Genomic DNA, 23494 nt, shown 5'->3' with positions numbered 1-23494 from the left:
TCTGAACACAGTTAGTGGACATGGGTTTGGGTCTGTGTCTAGTCAACTTAAATACACCCCTGAATGGATGAGTGAAAGAAAATCAATGCAATATTTTATTGTAGCTGTTTCTAGATAAGAACTCAGAGGAGATTGTTAAAATCAGATGCGCACACAACAGCAGGGAAATGTCCGCAACATTTTGGCCAAAGGTGGCGCCTGGGTAGGAGGCGGGACATTGACACTGTTTTTTTTTTTTAATCATGGCCGAGAGCAAATTAGAGCGTGGGTGAGGTAATGGGTGGGGAAACACAGAGACAGGAGAAATGCTGCAAAAAGCTCTTGTCAGAAAGACCAGTCAATACAGCTACTGGGTACGACAGCATCACTACTCTGTTCTCCCTCCTCTGCTCCACCCCACCCTCAATTCTTTCCATCCATCACAGTGGTGAATCGTTCGGGACAGTATAGTGAAGTGCATTATGGGAGCGTTACCATGTGAAGCCTTGGGGCAGGAGTGTCACTTAGCGCTTCTTCCCATTCGGTCACTTAATCGTGCAAGTGTGTGTCTCCTGTGTGTGGGCGATACACTCACATTTGCATGCTCCTTGCTGTGTGTACACTTGCTAAGTGTTGCATTTATTTGTTCGCATGCACATTTGAGGGAGTCACGTTTGTCGCGCGTGCACTACTGATGTATTTTCCGCATGGGGCCGAGCTCGAAAATCTCACAGGGAATCACATCATCATCATTACCCTGACAGCTGACAGTAAAATCCATATCAAATCTATAACTCCATTTTCCTGTTTTTGTTCCTTTCTTTCATCACTCGATTCCCTTGTCTCCCATAAATAGAGGCTGTGCCGTGACATGCCATTAGCTGTCCGTGGATATATCATAAGAATGCAATGAAACACACAGACAAAAAGTCAATAAGTGACAAACCTTGGGCCTCATGCATATTTCCCCTTCCCTGATATTTCAAGAATATCTTGCCCATGGCATTACCTTCAATGCGACTGTCACACTCTGTCTGACTCAAATGGCATTAATTTATTTATCATCCCTCCATCTCCGAAGCCACAGACAGGGATGTCTCACTCCTCCCCATTGCTTCTGTCTTTCCACCTTTCATTCTTCGTCTACATTATGTTTTTCTGTCTCTGTCGTCAGCCTCTCCTTCTGCCTTTCTTTCTTTCCATCTGTCTGTCTGTCCCCTTTTCTCGGTTATTCCGTCATCCCTCTGTCAATCTCTCCCTCCGCCTTCGCTCGCTGTATAATTTCACCTCCTGGATTTTTTTGCCGTTCGGTTCCTTCTGCAGCACAGCGGTGTGACGCTGCTCTTCAGTTTGATAAATGTATGTTTAGCAAACACTCTAATTATCTCAACCAGAGCTAATTGGATAGATAATTACACATTATACACAGTGGCTCTCTCTCTGTCTCTCTGTCTTTGTCTTTCCTTCCTTTCTTCCTTCCTTCCTTCCTTCCTGCTTATTTTTTTATTCACTTGCATCGCTTCTCTCTTTCTTTGTCTCTCTCTCTCAAGCCAATTATGCATGGTATCTTTTTTACTGGGAGAGAATGAGGAGGTTTTCCTTGTGTGTGTCAGGACTTGTGAATGATGTCGGTCTGTGTTGCTGGACCATAAATACAATATTGCACCTCCTGAATATGTTTTTTAATGCGAATATGGCTTCAATGATGGAATCTGAGACCAGTAACACATAGGACTGGTCTCCACACAGCACATTCCTTACATTTTTAGGAAGGTTCCAAACACAGATGCAACCTTGACAGTTCATCCTAAGGAGTCTTGGGCTATTTTGGTCTTTTTAGACTTTGCCTTTATATACCACATTAAAAAACAGCATTGCCTATTTATGTTATATTTTTTTCAGCATCAAATTGCCTTTATCACCAGACAATACATTCGCTTTGACATAATATACTAACATATCAGACTCAAACACAAACAGGGAACATCATCTGATTTGACTCCAGAGGATTATATATCCATTTAACTACTGCATTTGCAGCACAGGCACCATATCTGTTCATCTTGGTGACAAACATGAGAAATGAGAGTTTATTAGTATATTGAGTGAACTAAACAATAAGTGACTATAAATAGTCCTTCATATACAGTATATGACTATGACATTAGAAGTCAGTATACTACCTCCTGCCCGGGCGAGAGTGAAGGATGGAAATGTCTCCGCTTGTGAAGTCTCTCCTTCTTCTATTTGTTTTCATTATTATTTTCACACCATTGGATTGTTATGAATCCTTCTTCCAATCACTGTCAGCGCTACATGTAATAAAAAAACGTGTTTTAATATCGTCCGTCTGATTCCATCAAGCCAGCTACACAGAGGAGGGAGAATTATGAAGTGCTGTTGATTGTCAGCCTGGCAGATATTAGTGCAGATAAACTGAAATTTGTTTTACTGACAGCGACATTATTGTGTGTTTACATCACTTTCAAATGACTTGAGCAGAGCCCACAGATCTGACTGAGCAGGAGCTTCATATTGTCAAAGACTTTTATTGGATCAGAATAGAGATGGAAATTACTTTTTATTTACTGGTATTATTGCGGGATATAGGAAATATTTCTCAAGCGCTACTTTTATCTAAATTACAATCAGAAAAGGTAATAAGAAGGTTTGAACCTACTGTAAGTTTAATTGTACCATAGGAAAAGCTTTTAAAGCAATCCTTAGTATAAGTAGATCTGGAGAATTTACTTAATACTCAGTCTGATTGCCAAGTATAATTTGAAGTTGTGAATTTCTGGCTAAATACTATTCAAGTTGAGGCATCGGTTGTGTGATAATGTTGATCCAACCCATTCACTGTAAGATGGAAGACAAGTCTCCACTTCTTCCCACTATCCAGAAATGAAGCCAAAATGTTCCAGATATGAAAGCTGCCACCTTGAACATATATAACCGCAATCGGGAGATGGCTCCACGGGAACAAGGTCTTGTCAATACACATGCTCGATCAATCATAAGTCAGTCTCAGCTGTCAATCAGGATATTACACCCTGTTTTCATAGCATCAAATAACTAATTAAAACCAAACTTACTGGATAAACAAACGCTTGAACATACACCAGTGTGATAAGAACTAGACTTTTTGGTCTGGTCCATGTCTCATCCACTATTCAGTTCAATTCAATTTTATTTGGATAGCACCAAATCACAATACACAAAACAATAAGAGAGATAATTCTAGATGTAAAGATGTTGCTAATGGTAGCAGCAACAATTCATATAATAGTAATAATAACATGGAGGAGAGATGCTTTCCTGTCGTCCATCTTTATATATATTTTATGATCCAACCTCACAAAACTGGACTGGATTTTCATCAGCTTCATGCCTATCGATGAAGACATGCCCTGACTTAGGACCAGCTCAGTTCATCTCTACTTCTACTAAGGGAACGTGCACCTCTTATTGAGGCGATCGCCAACTCCTCATTCCTGAGGCGAGACCCTCGACACTGACAACCCCTCACACTCTCTCCGTGTAACAATAAGCATCCATCAGCGTGTTTATTGTTAAGCAGCCATCCATCCGCCCTATTAATCTCTACATCATTGGCCGCGGAACAAAAATCGACGGAGATCCCGACAGGCAGAAACACATTAGTAAAAAAAAAATCTGACAGAAAGACAAAACGCCCAGTCATTTCACTGATCTATAAAAGAGACAGGAACTCCACCACCTGAGGCTAAAACATAGGTCCAAATTAAAATCCTCACTTATTCTCTCCCAGTGCTGCCTGAGGCTATCCCACAACCTCTGCAAAAGAAAGGTCATTATCAGGAAGGGTTTTCCAGAAGGAAGGAGGAGAAGGTGGGGGGAGGGGGGGGGACAGTGAAAAAGGGAAGGAAAGAAAGAAAGAGAGCACAGCATGAGAAATGGGGATGCATGGGGATCAAGTGGAATTATCCTGGAAAAAGGCAATGCACTATAAGGGAGAGAAAATCAACTCTTATTTAAGCCGTGCTCGACTCATAATCATCACTCTCCTTCAGATGTGTCACTTCACAACGCGCCTGCTTCTTTCTTCTCCACAGACAGGTAATCAACTCCTATCAGATGCAGACCTCCAGCTCCAGCTCACATCTGACATGCTGTAGCTTCAAATATTTGAAGAAGTCGAGGTGAATTCGATTTAGACCGTCTGGGAGTGTACGCGTCCTTTGAATGAGAGCTGAACCAAAAGATAAAAAGCATCAAAATACATCATGCCATGTTCAATATGTGTTTAACCACAATCTAATTGGATTTGGGGCTCGACTGATTTGAAATGCATGGTATTGAATACATGATCATAAATGGGGACATTTAAAAACAGAAGATCTGGAGCAGCAAAGCAGCTATAAGAGCAAAAAACTGGAAAGAGTGTCATAAATATCCTCTGGTCAGTCAGATAACTAGTTGCCCTGTTGTGTTTAATGCACCCGACAAGAAGGCGGCTTCAGGAGACATGGTATGGCTTTTATATTTCTGATTTCCAACCCACTGCAGTGTGAATAATTCCTCCAGCGAAATGTCGACCTCCTCCGCCTGCCAAGAACTTTCAAGCAAAAGAGAAGAAGACATAAAGTCCTGAACATAAAAGAGATAATAAAGACCTACTTTCTGCCTTTATTCTTTCTCACTCCCTTCTCATAATCGTGATTGTTTCCTGATTAGACTCTTTTAATATCCATCCCAGCGGGGGGGATGGCCGTTACCAGGGATACAGCATAGGCTGCGGCGAGGCATGTGGCTAACAGTTATACGGCAAAGACGTCCCCGGGTGATTTTTCATTAACTGGCCGTAAAGAAGGCTCTGTGTGGAGCCATTACCAGTGAACTCAGATCTTCTCCACGGAGTACTCAGAGGAACTACCCAGACAGGGAGGGAAATATGGAGGTTATGTTGTTTCTCTAAAGTACACTCAAATAAGTAGTTGTTTTTCTAAGTGTGTGTGTGTGTTTGCAATTTTTTTTCTCCCACTCTGGAAAGCCTGAAAAACCTGTGCACTGCAGTTCTCACCGCTGCTAACCCGCTGCTGTTTGCCCGAGGAGGGCAGCTCACCGGCATATATTACCTCCATGACATGTGGGGCCACCGGCCACTTCTTCCTGCCTCGACCTCAACAGCCCCCCCACCTGCAAACACTGCCAATTACCTTTGTGGGAACACACAACCGTGCTGGAAGCACAGCTGCTGGGAAACCAACCAAGTCAAAGCCGAGTGTTAAATATTTAATCGCCCTGTGTGTCCAGCATGTAATGAAAATCTACAGTTGATCGTTTAAACTTGCATACATCCAACATCCGGGCCCAGAAACTGTGTGGACTGTGGGTGGTTGTCAAGTCCTCCACTGTCCACATTAGGATTTAGCACAGCGAGGATTCTGAGTGAGCCGGATCATCCATCAGTACAATATACTGCGGCCTGACAGAAAACTACACGGCACATTTGTCATGAAAAATGGCAAACAGTGCCGACAGTTATATGAGGTGGAGACTATTACAGAGGCGATCAGCACTGGAATCTTTAATGGATCATTCTCCCTTTCTAATGAGTCTCATCACACAAGCTTAAGTTCACTTCAGCAATAAAATGTGATTGACACTGTAACATTAGCAGTGATGTGAATGTACAACCACACACAAACTGTGACACACAAACTAGCTTTGCCCAGACTGCAATGCAAAATACACTGAGTGCAGAAACTGGAACAGGAACAGATACCATGTGGTAGTTGATGTATCAACAGTAAATATAAGTAAATATAACATTATTTATCTAAAGTGTGAGTGTCATAAAGTGATCAGTCTTTACCCAGATGACCCTGACCTCACCTACTCTTTTCTATAACATCATATTGCTGCCTATGATGGAGCCTCAATTGTTGATTTCTCAGGCTACTCGCAGTATCATCATGGATGGCATGACAGCTGCCCAAAAGTGAAGCCAAAGCGCCACCTGGTGGGTGGCTTCAGTGTAGGTCATAAACCCTGCCTCCTCCATGTGAATGGATGGAACATATAACAAACTAGACAGTAATTATTTTCTCAAAGATGTTGGTGAATGTTCAAGTGTTAATTTTTCTGGGAAGCTTGGTTTGATTTTGTTAATTGAAGCAATAAAATCAGGGTGAAACATGATTGAGAGACTGACTCCTGATTGGTCGATTGCGTGTTTTCGTTAGAACGGTCACGCTCCTTCCCCCAATCACTACTGCGCTACAAATGTGCAAAATGGCCATGTATGTACCCAGGATATTTCAGCTTCATTTCTTGATAGTGGCATTAAGTGGAGACATGTCGATTAGAGAAACCTACGTTTTGTGACTAGATTTCTATTTACTGTTTTGTTTTACAAGTTATTGTATTTATTGTGAAGTGAGTTATATCTGAAGTGGATTAGTGAAGGATGTACACAAAAGCTACAACGTGACAAACTAAACCCAGTGATGTCGGCTCAGGAAAAACTTTAAATCACATTGTAGCCCAATATCCCAAATTAGCCACAAGGGGTTAACTTGAGCTGTGCATCTACAATTGTCTGTTCTCTGATAAAAATCCTGAATCAGCTTTATACCCTTATATCATTCTATACAGCGACATAGTTTACAGTGTACAGCTCAGTTCTGGACACCTTTGCCACGAGACTTAAATAACACTTCTAACCTTTGGAGTTAATCAGAGTGAACACCAGCTGGAGCCCAGAAGGGAACTTGGAAATACAAATTGTGTATCTTGAATATTAAAATGCTGTGGCATACACTTGAGCGGGAACATTTGCATAATTTTCTCCAAGAACAATTTTTTTCCAATACTAGAGTCGGTGAGATTCAATCGCTAACGCTCACATCCATCTGTTTCTGTATTTCTTCATTAGCACCTTATTTATATGCAAGTAAACATCATCTTGTGTCGCACAGGGCAAAGAAAAGCAGCTTTCACAATCCAAACATCGACACGTTTTCAAACGCAGCCCAATCACTGTTGTTATTTATTTGTTGACACAAGGTGACACACAATAACAAGAACTGTGTACACAGTATGTGAGAGTGTTAAGACAAGGGTTTTAACAATATTTCCAATAACATCTAATTCAAAAATGGATGCAATCATGAAACACAGACTTGAAATAAAAGGACTCTAAATTTAGTCCTGTGCAGTTTGTGCGTCACAGCAAACAGTTAAAAACGGACAAACTGCGGATAACTTTTTTTGCTGTTGCTTGTTTTGTAACTTTCGAGGTCGGTTCTGATGGTACACAAATTAACAAGTGCACACTGCAACTCTTTGTGTAAAAACTGAAACCGCAAACCTAGGCAGCATAAATCAAGAAATGGAATGTCGATAGATGAAAAACAAAGGTTTCACTGAGAAGAGAGGAGAAACTGTGATGAGTAAAATCATGGGATTAGGAATATGATTTTGATGTGAGAGGTTTCAAAGGCCCTGCTGCTGCATAAATATTGTATTTATAGTGATTTATTAAGATCTAAATAGACTATCTCTATAAATGGTAGATCCACTCCAATAACACTCAAAGGTCAAAACTAAATGTACTTAAAGTCATTAAAAAAAGTTTCATGTTGTTTAAGTTTTAAGTCCTACCCATAAATATTTTAATTAATAAGAATAAATTTGTCTAGTAAATAATAACAACTATTTATAATAAGAATAACAAACAATATAATAAAAAGTTATACAAATAAAATAACTAATGCGAAAATGCAATTTAGAAGTGAAGGTCAATCTCTTACCATATAAACATTTTTTATTGTTAAAAAGTTTGACAGGAGTAAAATCCAGGAAAGTGGGTGAGAACGATCAGATAAAGGGGGAATAGAACATGGGAGAGGAGCATGGTGCTAATTATTGCGAAGTGTGACCTGTTTTTGTTAACAGGAAGAAGAAAACAAGAAATTATGGAGTCAAAGAAAATAAACTTCTTGAAAACAAGACCCTTGCCATAGTGGGTCAGATGCTTCTGCTGCGATGGCCCAGTTATGAAGTAAAACCTTGGCGTGTAGTTGTGTTTGACTTCACTTTAGATTCTTATGTAAAGAAGGTTTGAGCAGCTTTACAACGTCCCAGTGTGGATGGAAGAGAGAAGACAAAGACAATGGAGCCAAATAGAGAGAGAGAGAGAGAGAGACGGAGCTGAGAGAGAGAGGAAGACTTACTTTGGCAGGTAGTGACGATGCCAGACGTTCTGTGGCTGATCTGAAAACTGCTGTGTGCTGCTTTTTATAGAGCTCCTCTGTCTTCCTCTCTGTCTGAATACAAACATACAGCAGTCACACAAACAAGCATGGTGATGGTGAAGAATATGAAAATTCTTCTTTAGGACTCAAGTAGTAAGAGAGATGTATATTTCTGCCCTATCTATATCAGGGAATGTAATGTGTCTCCAGGAGGATTATGATATGAAGAAACAGGTAAAAAAAAAAAAAAAAAAAAAGCAGGAGAGCAAGAAACAAAGAAAGATACAAAGACAAAGAGCAAAAGAAAGAAAGAAAGAAAGTGAAAGAGTAAAAGAGCAACAGAAAGTGAAAGAGAAACAAAGAAAGCAAGAAAGAAAGAAAGAAAGAAAAAGAGGGAAAGGAGAAAGAAAGCAAATGAGTGAAAGAGAGAAAGTAAGAGCGAAACAGAAAAAGAAAGAAAGAAAGAAAGAAAAAGGAAAAGAGTGAAAGAGCAAAAGAGTGAAAGAGGGAAAGAGGGAAAGAGGGAAAGAAGAAAACAAAAAGAGTTTATGAATGACAGTACAGTGAAGTGATGGATGGTGGTACCTCGTACTGGCCGGGACTGGGGGCCTCTGTTGACTGCTTGTTGAGAAAGAGTGAGTTGCGTTGGGCGGTCGAACCGAAGCCCCCCTTCCTGCTTCGCTCTAAAAAAGCCTTTTTAAAACTCTCCTGAGCTAAACCCTGTTCAAACACATTGTAGGACCCTGGACCTGGAGAGAACAGACACAGGCTGGATTATTGTGTGTGTCTCTCTGAAGAGTCACTTTTGTGTCGTTCTTCTCTTGTTACTGATGTGAGATGAAAACACAACGTCGTAAAGAACCCGAAGTACCTGAAGAACTAACTATCCCTCAGAGGAGATGTCTTTTCTGTCTGAAGACATAGTGTTACACTAAACTTCATAATGCTATTCTAATATTTGACTGACTAGCAATATCATATCATGTCTGCATAAAAAATATCAACTTTTCATTATTTTTGATGTTCAAAGAATATGTTTATGCAAAACGGTCGATGGAAATGACAGAACAGAATTGTTCACAGTTCATTCATTGGACAATACAAGCAAGTAAATAACATTAGAACATGTCTTTACCTTCAAATATAAAGATAAACATAATGGGAATTTAGCTTTTGTTCCCAGACGTGATCATAAAATGTTAATAAATAATACCTACCCCCCCCCCACACACACACACACACACACAGCAAAATAGCCGCAAAAAATGTATTTCACTTTAGTTCAAAATATTAATACAAGCTGCAAAGTATTACTTGAAATCGAGGATGCCAAGTCAAAATGGCTTAAAGAACAACTTGTTTGAAATGAAAGATTGTGATGCAGTTTTTAATCCTGCCTCAGACATTAGAAGTGAAAAATCAAGTGTCAGTGATGTCTCACATCAAATTGGTAGTAGGGACAAAACACTGTCATTAAGTCTAAAAGAGCTGGATCCATTAGAGTGAAAAACAATTTGGATCTTTTGCACAAATGGAAGTATACTAGCTCTTAAAGACAAAACTGGACTTCTGATGATTAATTTAACTTCATATATGAAAAGACGAATTTCACTCACACACACACATCCTCACCTGGTGTGAGGCATTTTTTGAGGTTCGGACTGAAGCGCACAGCGGTGACGCCAAACGGGCTTTTCTTCACTCCTGTTGTCCTCTTCAGCAGCTCCAGGGCACAGCGCGGGTCATTATACACACCAACAGGGGGCGACACTTCTTTGAAAGTACTAAACCTCTAACGGAGGGAGATGAAAAGAAAGGAAAGACGGATACAGATCAGAGAAAGACAAAAAACAAAGGAGTGGAGACAAAAAAAAGAAGGAAATTGTATACTTAATGATAACAGCAGTTCTGGTGATCCAACTGATATCAGCACTGTTTTAAAAAACAAATAATCCACTTATTTTCTCTACTCAGCGCACATCTGGAGCCCACAAGAACAAATCCAGCTGTGAATATTTGCTTTATCCACAGGAACAGAGAATGACAGAGAGCCGTGTCTCAGCGTCAGAGATCAAACATCATGAACAAACACAAACCAACTGGCCACAGAAAACATGGAGTCTGGAACATGTCTGTCTGTCTGCCTATCCCTCCGTCCAGCTGTCTGTCCTCTGCCTGTCCGCTGTCTGTGACCAATCATTGCTCACCAGTAAATTAATGGAGGGATGAGAAATGGAGCTATACATTTGATGTTTTTACAGCTTTAACACTAAAACTGACATAGACTCGATGCAGAAAGTGAAGCCAAAACGGGAGGGCCTGAAACCTGTATTCTCTTCAATGACCAGCAGAGGGCGGCTCCTCAGGTTTTGAAAAGAAGTATTGATTCAAGTCAATAAGTTAAATAATATACAGCATGATCTTCATTTTGTGAATCATGGTCCCATTTAAAGTCAAATGACGTAATGTGTGCATTGAGGTATGGATACTGTGTGATTGACAGCTACTGTCATCCAATGGGAGCAGGTGTAGGTGCACCTGCAGTTTCCTCAAACTCTCACTTCTCCAATCAGTTTACTTCTGGTCTCACTTAAACCAAGATGGTGCTGGAAAAAATGTCAAACTCGAGGCTTCAGAGTGGCAGGTCACAACCAAATGGGTGACGGTGGGTTGTTTATATTAAGTTGCCATGTTGGTAGGTGTCTATTCAGTCTAATACACCTTTTCTAACAATATTAGCTTGTTTTTGAACGCGAGTAAGCCTGCTAGTAAATGGTGATTGACTCCTTTCCCATTGCCAGTGGTGGAGTTTTCCTTTCCATTTTTTCCTCCGGTGCTTCATGTTTGATTCCATGACCGCACCGAAAACTGAGGCACTCTCTCACCTCACTGTCCTGAACGATTAGCGTGTTCACCCAGGGGCTTCGTTTCCATCGCTGCTGATCGGAGCTTAATAAACCAATGTCTAATGCAGAGTAATTTGCATTACTCCTATTCCTTTCCCATTGCAGACAAAAGAAAGATGTTGCTGTTAACACTCAAATCAAGAAAGAAAAGAACAAGAAAAAAGAATACATTTGCTAGAGCAAGAATAAAATCGTGATAACTGCGGGACGAAGACGGCACAAACGAGATATGGTAAACAGGATAACCCAAAGGTAATGATGCACACAATCAGGTATGTAATTTTCTTTGACTGTTTTGCTGATATCAGAGCTGATTCGGCGCCGCAACATCTTTGCGTCTTCACTTCCAGGATACAGATGTGTTTATCTGATAGCCCATTATGACTGCGCAGACAATCAAGAGACCGGAGCAGAAAAAAGTAGTTTTTTGTGTAAGAATTACTGAAGGTGAACTGTGTTTCAATGGAACTCTTCATTTCTCCTCAGCCGCTCACCACTGAACCATTTAGGGGGTTGTTATCGAACGCAACAGAGGAATAAAAGGAACGTGATTCCTTCAAATACCAGCATGGACATGATTACAATGCGCGCGCACACACACACACACACACACACACACACACACACACACACACACACACACACACACACACAGGATGCTCAAACCAAAAGAATCATCTTAAACGTGACCTGTTTATTGGAGACATGCCAGTCATTGATTGGCCCTTTCCAGTTAAACAAGATGCAGCCTGTGGAAAATTTCTTTCTGGGGTAATGAAAATTTTATTAGTGATGCACAGTTGAATTATTGAGCTTTTAGGTGAAAAAGGAGAAATGAGAGGAAAAGAACGAGTGAAGATAACGCGTCGCTGGAGGAGGACACGTGGAGAGGAGAGGAAAGGGACAGAGATGGTAAGTGTTCAGGTTAGGGATGGAGCGAGAGTCTGAGTCGAGGAGAAAAGAGGCGAGGAGCAGGAAGTACAAGATGTGGTTTTCAAGGCCCAAAGGAACTGATTATTTCATGTCAGTTTTCAATTTGAGGTTTGTGAGCATCTGTCAATCCAACTCTGCCCTACTTGCTTTTTGTTGAGTCTTACTCAAGGACACCTTTTTTTTCTCTCCGAACTTCACATAATGAACTTTGTTGGAACTGAATCAAATCTTTTTAATGTTTCCTTCAGATCCATCTCTAAACAGGGCCATTTTTAAAGCCCTTCTTAAAACGCTTTGTATCTGAAGTGTTTGCTAGAATTTAAAACTTTTTGAATATTACATTTTTAATGACATTACATATACTAGTACCTCAAAACGTACTTCTACCAGATAGCCTTTTTTTGATCATATCTGGAATGTTTATATATTTGTTATTTCATTTTTTCCCTGCTTATTGTGAAGCTCTTTGTACCTGAGTTTTAAGAATAGAGCTATTCAAATAAATAAATCAAATTATATATTTATTATTATTATGACTGATAAATATATCCATAAACATTTTAAGGGAATACTTTGATCATCAGTGCTGAACTGTTTACAAAGCAAGTTCCCTCAGTGACAGAACGTTTTAAGGTCTGTTTATGTGGATTATTGAGGCCCCAGAGTAAAGAGATGTTTTTCGTGGCGTCATGCTCCTCAGCTCATTCCACCTCATGTAAAGATGACTTCAGACTGATGCAAAGCTTTAGTAGAAACATACAAATGAAGCCGGGTAAGAATGTACTTTCTGTTCCGTGTTCTGAAAATGCTTAAGTCTGCATCTATTCAACCTCTGGGCAAGACCACATTTATCTCATAGCGTACTGTATAATAATCATATTAGCCTTTCAATTCATTGTCTGCCCACATCGTTGATATGTGTATCAGAGCTGAGGGTTGTTATTTATGGAATTGGCTGAGAACATTTTGAGCCTAAAGCTCATCACAGTCTACATTATCAATGGCTTTCATTTTTTATTACTTTTATTCCCAGGAAATCAGAGAACACAGCATTCAGGATTCAGTGTCTTTCAGTTTGCATTCATTTATAAGTTTGTATAAACAAAAAATTCAAAAGTATGTTTAATATTTCACATGATAATGTTTTTATTCAGTGAGTGCACTTATCTTATCAATTGACCAAAAATAAAAGGCACTTACGACAGAAACGAGGGAGGAGAGAGAACAGAAAGGTAACCATCCGTGAAGAAAACCAAAGAATTAAAGGTAATAAAATAAAATTGTAAATGACGGAAACAAAAGACCCTGCCAAGCGTAATAAATATCAGGCAGAAATAGGGGTTTAAAAAATTACAGCAAATGAATAAATGGAAGTGAAGGAACAAAATGGAAAAGGGGAAATGAGTGTAAAAGTGAGGGCAGGGGGAATAGAGGAAAGGCTTGTTTTCACAAAGTGTTAGATTGATGCTTTGATATTGGGAAATTGGGAGGTCAAAGGGAGGAGGGAAGGCAAAAACTGGAAGATTCCAGCTGTTCCTCCTGTCCTCCCCTCCATCCCTCCTTCGTTCACTCCCTCCCTCCCTCGTTTCCTCTCCATCCCTCCACAGGGTAACAGTGTCAGATGGAAACGGAACCACAGGGATACGAAGATCTGAGAGAACTGACGCTCTTAGATCTGCATTGGAGATGACTTGTGACACGTGGCACCGTGGGGTCGACGTACGAGCACAGCATGAGGCCGGGGAAATTAGGTCAGGGCAAACTGTGACATACACACATCAAATAAACACTGCTATCTTGCATCACTTGTTCTCACCAGGAAACTAGCAAAATGTTTTATGTTTCAGAGGTTATTAAGGTAATTTCAAGAATTGTGTGTGGGGTGTGTGTGTGTGTGTGTACGTGTGTGTACGTGTGTGTGTACGTGTGTGTACGTGTATGTCAGCAATCCTAGCAAACTTGCCTCCAGTGTTCGAAACTGTCTACAGAAGAAAGTCGCACAGGTGTGTGTCTGAAATCTTTATGTGTGAGTTTGAACACCCACATTTTGTGTCACATTGTGTGCATGTGTGTCAGAGTGATAATTAAAACATCAGTCGGAGAGTTTCAGAGGAGGGAATCTGTGGGGCAGTGCCACAGAGGAGTTAAAGTATTCCTGAGACACAAACCACACATTTTCACATCCTTCATCTTGGCTCCTCTGAGCCACTTAATAATCTCATCTTCACCCCATCTGAGGAAATCCTCCACTCCCAGCACATTAATTAAACAAGCAAAGCCCGGCTTAGTGTCTAGGATCTGTAACTTAATCGTATATATTCCATATTAAAATCCAGTCTCTCCTTTGAGAAATTGTAAATTGAATATGTCTGCCTCCTATAGATTATGCTTGAGAAATCTTTTTTAATATGGTCTGATTGGTTTCTCTGTCTGTGGAGCATTAAGTAGTTATGAGCTAAAGAAGTTGAATTTGCTTTAATGTGGAACGGTAGCGAATCAGCTTAGCCAGGAACTACAGAGTCAATTATGTGTTTTGGGTTGGGAGGAGAAGAAGTGTGGTTTCCTGGAGTGCCTTGCAGGATCCCTCCTACTACTTGTATCGTATATACTTCCCAATTAAACGGATAATAACACTCTAACCAATGCTATTTTCTATTGGGGATCACATGAAGCGAGTAGGGATGAAACGGTTACCGGCTTAACAGTTTTCCCGCGGTAAAATTCCCTACGGTTAGATTTACAGTGTGAAATTTAAACTATCATTATAGTTGCGGTTGATTACGACGGTGAAAAGCTCATGGTAAAATCTGTCCAGCAACAACAACAGTGAGCAACGGTGTCTAGGCGCACAGACGTTTGTTATGTGCATGTGTGAAGTTTACTTCATCGTGTGTTAGAAAAACTTGGCAGAAGTAGCGAAAAGGCGCGTGGGTGGGGGGGCTTTAACAGCAGGAGAACTGTTAGCAATCTTTGGCCATAGCTAACAAATGCTAACATCCACTGTTGCCACATTGCATGAGTTTAACAAACGTTGATATATTCTGTCCCGTCTGATATTTGGGGTCGAAGTCTATACTTAACTTAACAAGTTGTCCACCTTCGGTAAATAATGAAAATACAATAATCATTTTTATTGATAATATATATTATGTCAATATAAAACTTGGTGACTGCGTGTGTATCAGTTACATCGTGTTAATTTTTGGCACTATAATCGTGACACAAAATGTTCATACGTTTCATTACTAGTAGAGAGTTTAGATTTCAGTTAGAGATAATTAAGATACAATAAGTGTGGTAGCGTAGGCAGAAGATAATGGCTTCAGTAACTGTGAGGTTCGGTCAACCAATCCCAAGTCCTAGCTGTGAATCAAGACATTTCACCCTGTTTTCATTTCATCAAATAACCAAATTAAAAACAATCTTCTTGGAGACATTAACACTTGAACTAACATCAATGTGATAAGATCTACCTGAAATTATAGAAACTATCTCAGAGAAAAATCTATTTAATGTGTACTTTGACTGTTTAGTCTGGTCCATGTCCCATCCACTAACAAGGAGGAAGCAGGATTTATGACCTGTACCACAGCCAGTCACCATGTGGCGATTGAGATGCATTGGCTTCACTACAGGGGAGCTGTCATGTTGTCCGTCTTATTACAGTCTCTGATACACGTCCTTCAGGGTGGTTGTCTTCTGACTGTGTGTCTGTCAGGTCACAGGGAGGGTGAAGAAAACACATGTAACATGTCAAAGCTGACAAGCATCACGGCGACTGTGAGGAAAAGAAAAGTAGATGTGGGGAGTTGTGTTTTCCAAGAGAAAGGGACAAAAGATGAATTTGTGGAAGTAAATAACACATCACATTCATCGGTATGAAAGAGGCTGACATCAAACCAAAGACTTTTAAATAAGTGGACGACCCACTCTACCTACTGAGCCACAGTTGCCCCAAACAGATATCACTGAAGCCGTGTGGACGAGCAGGCCTAGTTATAGTCTGAATGGTAGAAGTTTTCCCGGCAGGAAGAGGGAGACACACTGAGTGAGAGACGTCCATCTCCCCTCTGATAGCACGACGCGATATTAGAGGGAGCTAATGTTGGAACTCTATGTATTCTGTACATTGACTGGAGTCCACCAGGCTCTTTGTTTTATCGTCGTAACAGCGCTGCTTCCACACACTGAGCACCCTCCACACTATTAAAGGAGACATGTAGTAGCTTTTCAGTATTTTCCTTTTCTCTAGTGTTATATTGTTTCGATGTGTATGTAAAACGTCTGCAGAGTTAAAACCCCCCAAAGCCAGCTCCTCTCCTGAAGCTCCTGAAACGCATCGCCACCAGTCCATCTGGCCAATCAGCTCCATCGGAAGGAGGGCCTTAAAGAGATAGGATCTAAAACCTAGTGTTTTAGACAGAGGCTGAAAAGAGGAGCTGCAGCAATGTTGCTGGAGAGTGATGAATGTTCTGAGCATTAAGTCTTGAACCTGAATAAGCGTACGTCTGTTTTAAAAGCCTGAAAAGGAGTCTTTCTTTATTAGTAGGTGCTGTTTGGGATAAATAACGTGTTTATATACAACCACGAGATTGATTGTTACAAACCAATTAGTTAATAAGTAGTAACTTCCTGAAAGTGTATTTTTATAGGTGCCCATTTAAAACATGGAGATCTAAAGTGGGGAGAAGTGATGAACGACCTTTCCTCTAGAGAGGGTCTGGTCGACTGTGATAATTTGAACGGGGTCTTTGCACAGTTCAACCTGTCAGTCATTGACAGACATGGTTTTATTGGTGATTCTCTAGTTGGTCACTGTGAAGCAATTCTCACAGTGAAACGTGGCATTAGAAAATGAACATTATATACAGAGAAGCTCAACTGTCTGAGATTGACTTTAATTCTTATTTGTAAATAATGAACTTCGAGTCAGTCACTGCTGAACGTACACAGACATTAAATCAATGCAACAGATAAGCAACTACAAAAACCACGAAGAAAAAAGCAGACTCTGGTGGACAGAAGCAGAGATAAAATTGCTTGAGAAAGAACCCCCTCTATAAAGTAAAACCCAGTTCACCTAAAAACGCACCTACAGTGGAGTCGTGAGTTGCTTTGCTTTTGAACTCAAACCAAATTCTGTTTGCACTGTACCTCAGTCTGAGAAAGGAAGGGGCAGATGAACTTGGGCAGGTTGCCACTGGACTCAAACTGGCCTCTGATGTGGTACTGGCCTGGACCTGGAACTCCCTGATATGGAAACACAGACAGAGGGAAATATACAGCAAATCATATTTGTATTGGTATGCAGTTACATGCCTTGGTAATATTCATGTTTGCGGTGTCATTTAGAAGATTAGAAATGAACTGAGATGAAAGAGGAGAAAAGGGAAGAGAGTTTCTTTGATTTCTTTCTGTTCTAGAGATAAATGAAGGGACCAGGGAGGTGGAGGCACAGACTATTATGATAATGAACCAAATGAAAGACACAGCGTTGAAAAATTAAGTAATGCAAAGAGATGTGTGAGCAAATGGTGGAAACATGCAGAAAAGGCACAGACCATTTTCCTTCTCTCGTCTGCAATTAATTATTACATGTAACAGACACAGACTGGGAGAAACACACATGTGTGGTCTTTTCATCTTCATGGAACAATTATTATATGTGACAAATCAAGGCGACCGCACAATGGTGCAGTCTGCAGTAATTACTGTAACTAGCAAATCAGCTAACACCACCAGACGTCACAGTTAACAAGAGATGCTGACGGAGAGAGGTAAACACGGTCACACACACACACACAGACACACACACAGACCCACACACACATTCCCTGGTGCAGAGTCAGGACATTTTTCTATCTGTTGTAAAGGTTGCGAGGTTGCTGCGCTGGAGGTGTTTTAACGAAGTCTGCAGTAAAACAGCTTGGATTCCTGTGGAGATCTTTAGCAGTTACACCCAGTCTGCACATGCTATCCCCCTTCCTTACAGGACACTGAGGAAAAATCGTTATTCGTGAACATTAACCACAGTGCCATCTTTCTTGCCCTTAACCTGATATGTCACGTTTTTAAACATGATCTCCAGAAAAGGTCCAGACAGTTGGGTCGCAGCAGGAGATTGTCCAAGTCCCACGGAAGAAACAGGACACTGAGGAAATGATGTTTGGTATTTAGATGTTCAGGAAAGCTTTTTACTCTTTATATTCTTTTTGTAATATTTCTGTGGATTTTCTCTGTGGATTTTGTGTGTATTGAGACATTGGCAAACATCATTACACATGCTTAACACCTACATGACATTTATTTAACTTCATACAAATATGGCATGAGTATGATCAATTGAAATGAGCTTATTTCACAGTCTCTCTGTCGCTGTTGTTGGACTGTTAGAATGTTTTTCCCCTATAGGAGCAGTAATGGTTCCAAAAATCAGGGTCGCGTCAGGCAAAGCTCCGTCTGTTTGGCTTTTGAATGCAGAGACACATACGATAAGTGTTTGTTAAAGTGATTTCCTCAGTCGTTGCCCTGGCCGCCTCGAAATGCCACGACACCAGCAGCCCTACACCATTAGAAGCAGACTGGCTGCTGATCTCTAGGAAGTGAAGGTGTTTGTCCTGAGTGTCCCCACTGTGGATAATGACCCATCTGGCCAGTGTGTGTGTATGTGGGTGTGTGAACATGTGAGTAGAGGTGTAAGAAACTAATGATGATGGATGGAGGTGTAGCTATCACGATGGGGGGTCCAAATACAGCATGGTGTAAACACACAAGTGTACAAAGATCCAAAGTCAGGGGACGAATTTCAGTATAAAATACTTTAGCAGATATCAACAGAGGTAGAACAGAGCTGGCGGGTATAATGAACTATTCACAAGTAAATAAGCTGCTATCTGAACTAGAGAAGAGACGGCAGAGCAAATGTTCAGAGAGGACGAGCAGACAGAGAGGTGCAGGTGCAGGGACTTGGCAGCAGGGATCGGTTCACCTCTCTCTCCGCAAATCCAGTCCTGGCGTTTTTCAGCCTCTGCCTCCCCATCTCTACCCCAGCATCCAGAAAAACAAGGCATCACAAAGCATTACTCTGCCAGCACACTCAAGTTCATATGCAGGTGAGTAACTCCCCTCGACTCGACCAGCTCAGGTGCGTGTGCGTGCGCATGTGGGTGAGAGCGTGCATGCATGTGTGTGTATGTGTGTTCAAAGCTTATGCTCTACTGCCCTCTATCGACCACGTATAGAACCAGAGTCATTAAGGGAGGGGGTATGACTCGTTTCATGTTTAATCAACCACTTGAATTAATCCAGAACGAAGCCAAAGAAACATCACATTATGACTCATTCTCAATTTGGAGCTTTCAAATCCTATTGTGTAGAGAATCAGTCTGAGTCAAAGAGCAGGGAAGTGGGGACGAGCAGTTTAACTGCATACAAATATCCAGTGGTCGGTCCTATTGCCTGAAGTTACTGAAACACGTCGGGGCATCAAAATATAATTGAGAACGTTTTGGTGTAATTACATCAACATTATATAATATGAAAAAACTAGCTTTGAAATAATTCTATGGGTGTCATGTAAGCAATCTATTATAGATTATGTTGTGATAATGGCTTTCCGTGTCCTTTAAATTAAGTATTAAATACCAAAGACACAATAAAGTACCATTATCTGTAATATGTTTGTTTTTTTTACAACAGACTATATAACCTTTTTCTGGGATGACTCAGTCTCCCCCACTGGTTGCTAATTTATTTGCTGCTACTACAATGCAAAACCCAGCATCTTCAAGATAAAAGTGTGTATTCAAAGTTCCCTTCCTCTCTCAGCAGCTATTATTTAGTGGGTGGTTAAAACAGTGGGTAGAATCCTCTTTGCTGAGCTGCCTGTCACTTTGACTCATGAAATGAGACGTTACAAACAAACACGAATAAACAGTTTCAGGTGGGTTGTCCAAATAAATGTCATTAACGTGAACACACACTGATGAATGCTGTGTTTCATGACGTGTATTAAAGCAAGATTTGGAAGAACAAACTTTATCGTCCATCTAATAGGTTTAAGTCATATTTACCAAAATGCAGACTTTCTCAATTCTATAGCCTCAGGGGAATTTCTGCTATGGCCGTTATTGGGATGAGCAGTAAAGTGTTTATTTGTGCTACTATTCAAAGCTATGAATTTTATTTTAACAATTGATCTAGTGACTATATAGCTTTTTTAGACATGCATTGAGTTTGCTCTGCCTTTTTACCTTTTTACTTTTACTCACAGCGAAAAACACGTGATGTCCTGGCTCCTGCCTCCTGCATTTTCGCTCCTCATATGTGAAACATCTTAAAGATTCAGTTTGTAAGATTTAGGGGAAATGGATTTATTGCCAGACATTGAATATAAAATAATCCTTGTGATGTTTTCAGTAGTGTGTTTCATCTAAATTGTACCAATATTTGTTTTTTTCACCCTAGAGTGGACCAGTTATATTTAAATATTTTATATTTAAATCAGGAGCTGGTCCTCTCTACAGAGGCCGCCATATTTTTTACATTAGCCCAAATTGGACAAACTAAACACCTTTTGAGTTTTTATTACAAATGAAGGATACCACAGGTTCTCTTTCATGTTTGGAAGGGGAGGGTGAGGTGAGGGGTATTCAGCTGCAACATGAAACTTCACCACTAGAGGTCACTAAATTCTACACACTGAACCTTTAAGTCTTTCAGCCTATTCTTTTGGTTTTACAACTCTGATAAACCAGCTGTACACAAACCGACCAAACACCAACAACCACCTAATGAATAAAGGGAGCATTAAGCAACTAAAGAGCAACTTGTTTACCCTCAAGAGTTGGTTGAGCCCTAAAACAGATGGTAACACTCATTAACCATATCAACATTATAGTCTGATAGTGTGCCATGCTTAGAACTTGTTTTTCGCTGCCCCCACGTGCAAAAAACTGTGGCCACAGTGGTCACATGTCAGCACATTATATAAAGCTCACCCCACAAACACACAGGGGGCCAGAGACTGACACTGACCCCACTCCAAGCTTTTATCTCTAAGACGTATCATTTCTCCAAACCCAGCACCACATGAATACAAACTCACGCTCACCTTCTTTTCCTCTTGCTTGGGCACCAGCTCGTGGTAGCGAGGGATGTTAAGTTCAGCTCTGCCTTTCTGTTCCTTTTGAAGGTTCATATTTTCATATTGTGTTTCTGGGACTCTGAAAGACACAGTGACAATGTCTGAGAAAAGACGATACAGACAAACAAGTTGGAGAGATACATAAATATATAAAGGGGGCAAAGAAGAGTGTTTAGAAAATCATAGAGCAGAAACAGGGAGGGAGGGAGGGAGGGAGCGAGAGAGAGAGAGAGAGAGAGAGAGAGAGAGAGAGAGAGAGAGAGAGAGAGAGAGAGAGAGAGAGAGAGAGAGAGAGGAGGGCACAAGACATAATTGATGGAAGGAGAAGAAGGAAGGAGAAGAGAGAGAAGGAATGAATAGAGTAACAAGGAGAAGAGAACAGGTTGAAATGGGAATAAAGATGGACTTTAAAATAATTTTCTTCAATAAATCCTGTTATTACATTTAATTTAATATACAGTTCATATCCCAGGACTCATATGAGGATAAACCCATTTTTCACATGCTATTGTAATATGATGTGTGATGCTCACATCTCCGGGTAATATTGTCCTGGACCTGGTCCCACCTCCGCCGTCACCTCGCCTCTCTTCCCCGTCATGCTGCCAAAGTGGCATCCTTTATATTTCTGTGCCAAGCTCTTCTCTGACTGTAGAAGATAAAGACAGAGAGAACGAAGATACGAGAAGAAGGGAGAGAATGAAATTACAAGATGATAAATGGATGGATAAGACACTTTTCTGGTTCCTCTTCCAGTCGGGTCTCGAGATGTTGGGGCTGAAATGAAATGTGAGGTTCAGCCAAATGTCAGGGATCTAGGGGAGACCCTCCGTCCTTTCTTATCTTCCTGAGTTGTACGGCCTGCTTCTTCCTGCCTCCAGCTGCTGCTTAAAAACTGAGAGCAGCTGCATCTGGAAATGAGCTGGCCAGCTGTCGCTTAAAAAAAACATTTTAGAGACCCTGTGTACGAGAGTTTCTAAAAACTATATTGCAGAGTGCGACAATAAAGCAAGATTGGGTCAAAACCTGGTGCCGGCTGCAGCGTGTCCGTTCAAAATGCAAAACCGATGATGTTTAAAACTGTTAGGGAACCACCGTATGTTAATTAAAATATGGCATTTGACGTCATGGTGGTGTATTTGCATTCTGCCTGGTGTCATCTGGTGTCTGCCCATTTGTGTGGGATGAATACAACAACCAAAGCTATCACAACTCGGCCTGAGGGGGGACATGAGTGTGTTATCTACAATTCAGAGCAATTCATCAAACAGCTGTCAACATGTTTTATTTTTTTGATTCATAAATCGGGGGATCCCCAAAGTTTTCTTGTAAATGAAGATACTGAGCAAACATTGACCAGCTATTAGTGTTTGAGTGAATGGATCGCCAAAATCTTTAGACCCTGATCATAACTTTTCCTGTTTGTCCGAAATACTAGTTTTAATAACAACAGACAACTTCTGGGAAAAAGCAGGGAAAGTGTTTTGGCTCCAGCCTCTGGGGATCATGACTGAACTCATGAACACTGCCACACCCCCCGGAGCCATCCTGGTAACGTGGCTGAAACAGCAAGGAGAGGTAAAAATGAAAATGTGCTGAAAGAACGTGTCACACAAGCAATGACGACTATTACAATTAATACAAGTGTGATACATTTATAACTGTGGGAGATTTGGGATTTGTTCAAGGCCAGATTTAAGTATTAGCTGTCATTTTATGAGCAATGAGATATTTAAATTCCACCAAAATGAAATGTTATTACATAATTTTTATAGTTTGCATTAAACATAAGTAGGACGAGCACCAAATTTTCATTGGGTGCTTCTACTTTACAGTTTGGTTCTGAGGTCCACTGCTCGTTCCTCATTCCTGCATTCAAATGACAGACAGACTTGGAAAAACAACTCTTCTCTTTTCTAACTTTTGCCTTGACCCGACTGCCCTGCGAGGAAGGTTCTGGGACGACTGGCAGGGAATCTCAAAAGCTTTCTCACTCCATATGGTGTCTGTCTTCTTAACTCAACTTCAACAGTGACTGGAGGGCGAGATCTGAGGCTCTGTCCCGTGATCCTTCAATGCAGGGGATAGAAAACCAGGAGGTTCTGATGTGCCGACACACAGACGAGCACTGTGATGGTATCGCAGCTGGCTTTGAGTTTAAAGCCGCAAATTGCCTATTTATGTCAAGGAGAGCTTTTAGAAGGGAAGAAACAAAAGCACAGCGAGTGGGTACAAACATGTTAATTCAGCCTTGATAAAAATGGAATTGCGGGTTATTTATTATTCAAATT

The 23494-nt window shown here is 40.7% G+C and overlaps 1 protein-coding gene across 1 annotated transcript in view; it reads right to left on the bottom strand.

Moving 5' to 3' along the window:
* stpg2 (sperm-tail PG-rich repeat containing 2) overlaps positions 1 to 23494 on the bottom strand; it is a 53760-nt gene that overhangs the window by 24642 nt on the left and 5624 nt on the right. The window contains exons 5-10 of the mRNA XM_061071883.1: positions 21737 to 21852; positions 21171 to 21282; positions 17213 to 17308; positions 9852 to 10011; positions 8805 to 8968; positions 8199 to 8291 (exon numbers count right to left, since the gene is read on the bottom strand). Of these exons, the coding sequence (XP_060927866.1) occupies positions 8199 to 8291; positions 8805 to 8968; positions 9852 to 10011; positions 17213 to 17308; positions 21171 to 21282; positions 21737 to 21852 (741 nt within the window). The remainder of the gene's footprint in view (positions 1 to 8198; positions 8292 to 8804; positions 8969 to 9851; positions 10012 to 17212; positions 17309 to 21170; positions 21283 to 21736; positions 21853 to 23494) is intronic.

Source organism: Limanda limanda, chromosome 5 (assembly GCF_963576545.1).
Source record: "Limanda limanda chromosome 5, fLimLim1.1, whole genome shotgun sequence".
NCBI classification, from domain to species: domain Eukaryota; kingdom Metazoa; phylum Chordata; class Actinopteri; order Pleuronectiformes; family Pleuronectidae; genus Limanda; species Limanda limanda.
This window is presented reverse-complemented; position numbering and strand designations above follow the sequence as displayed.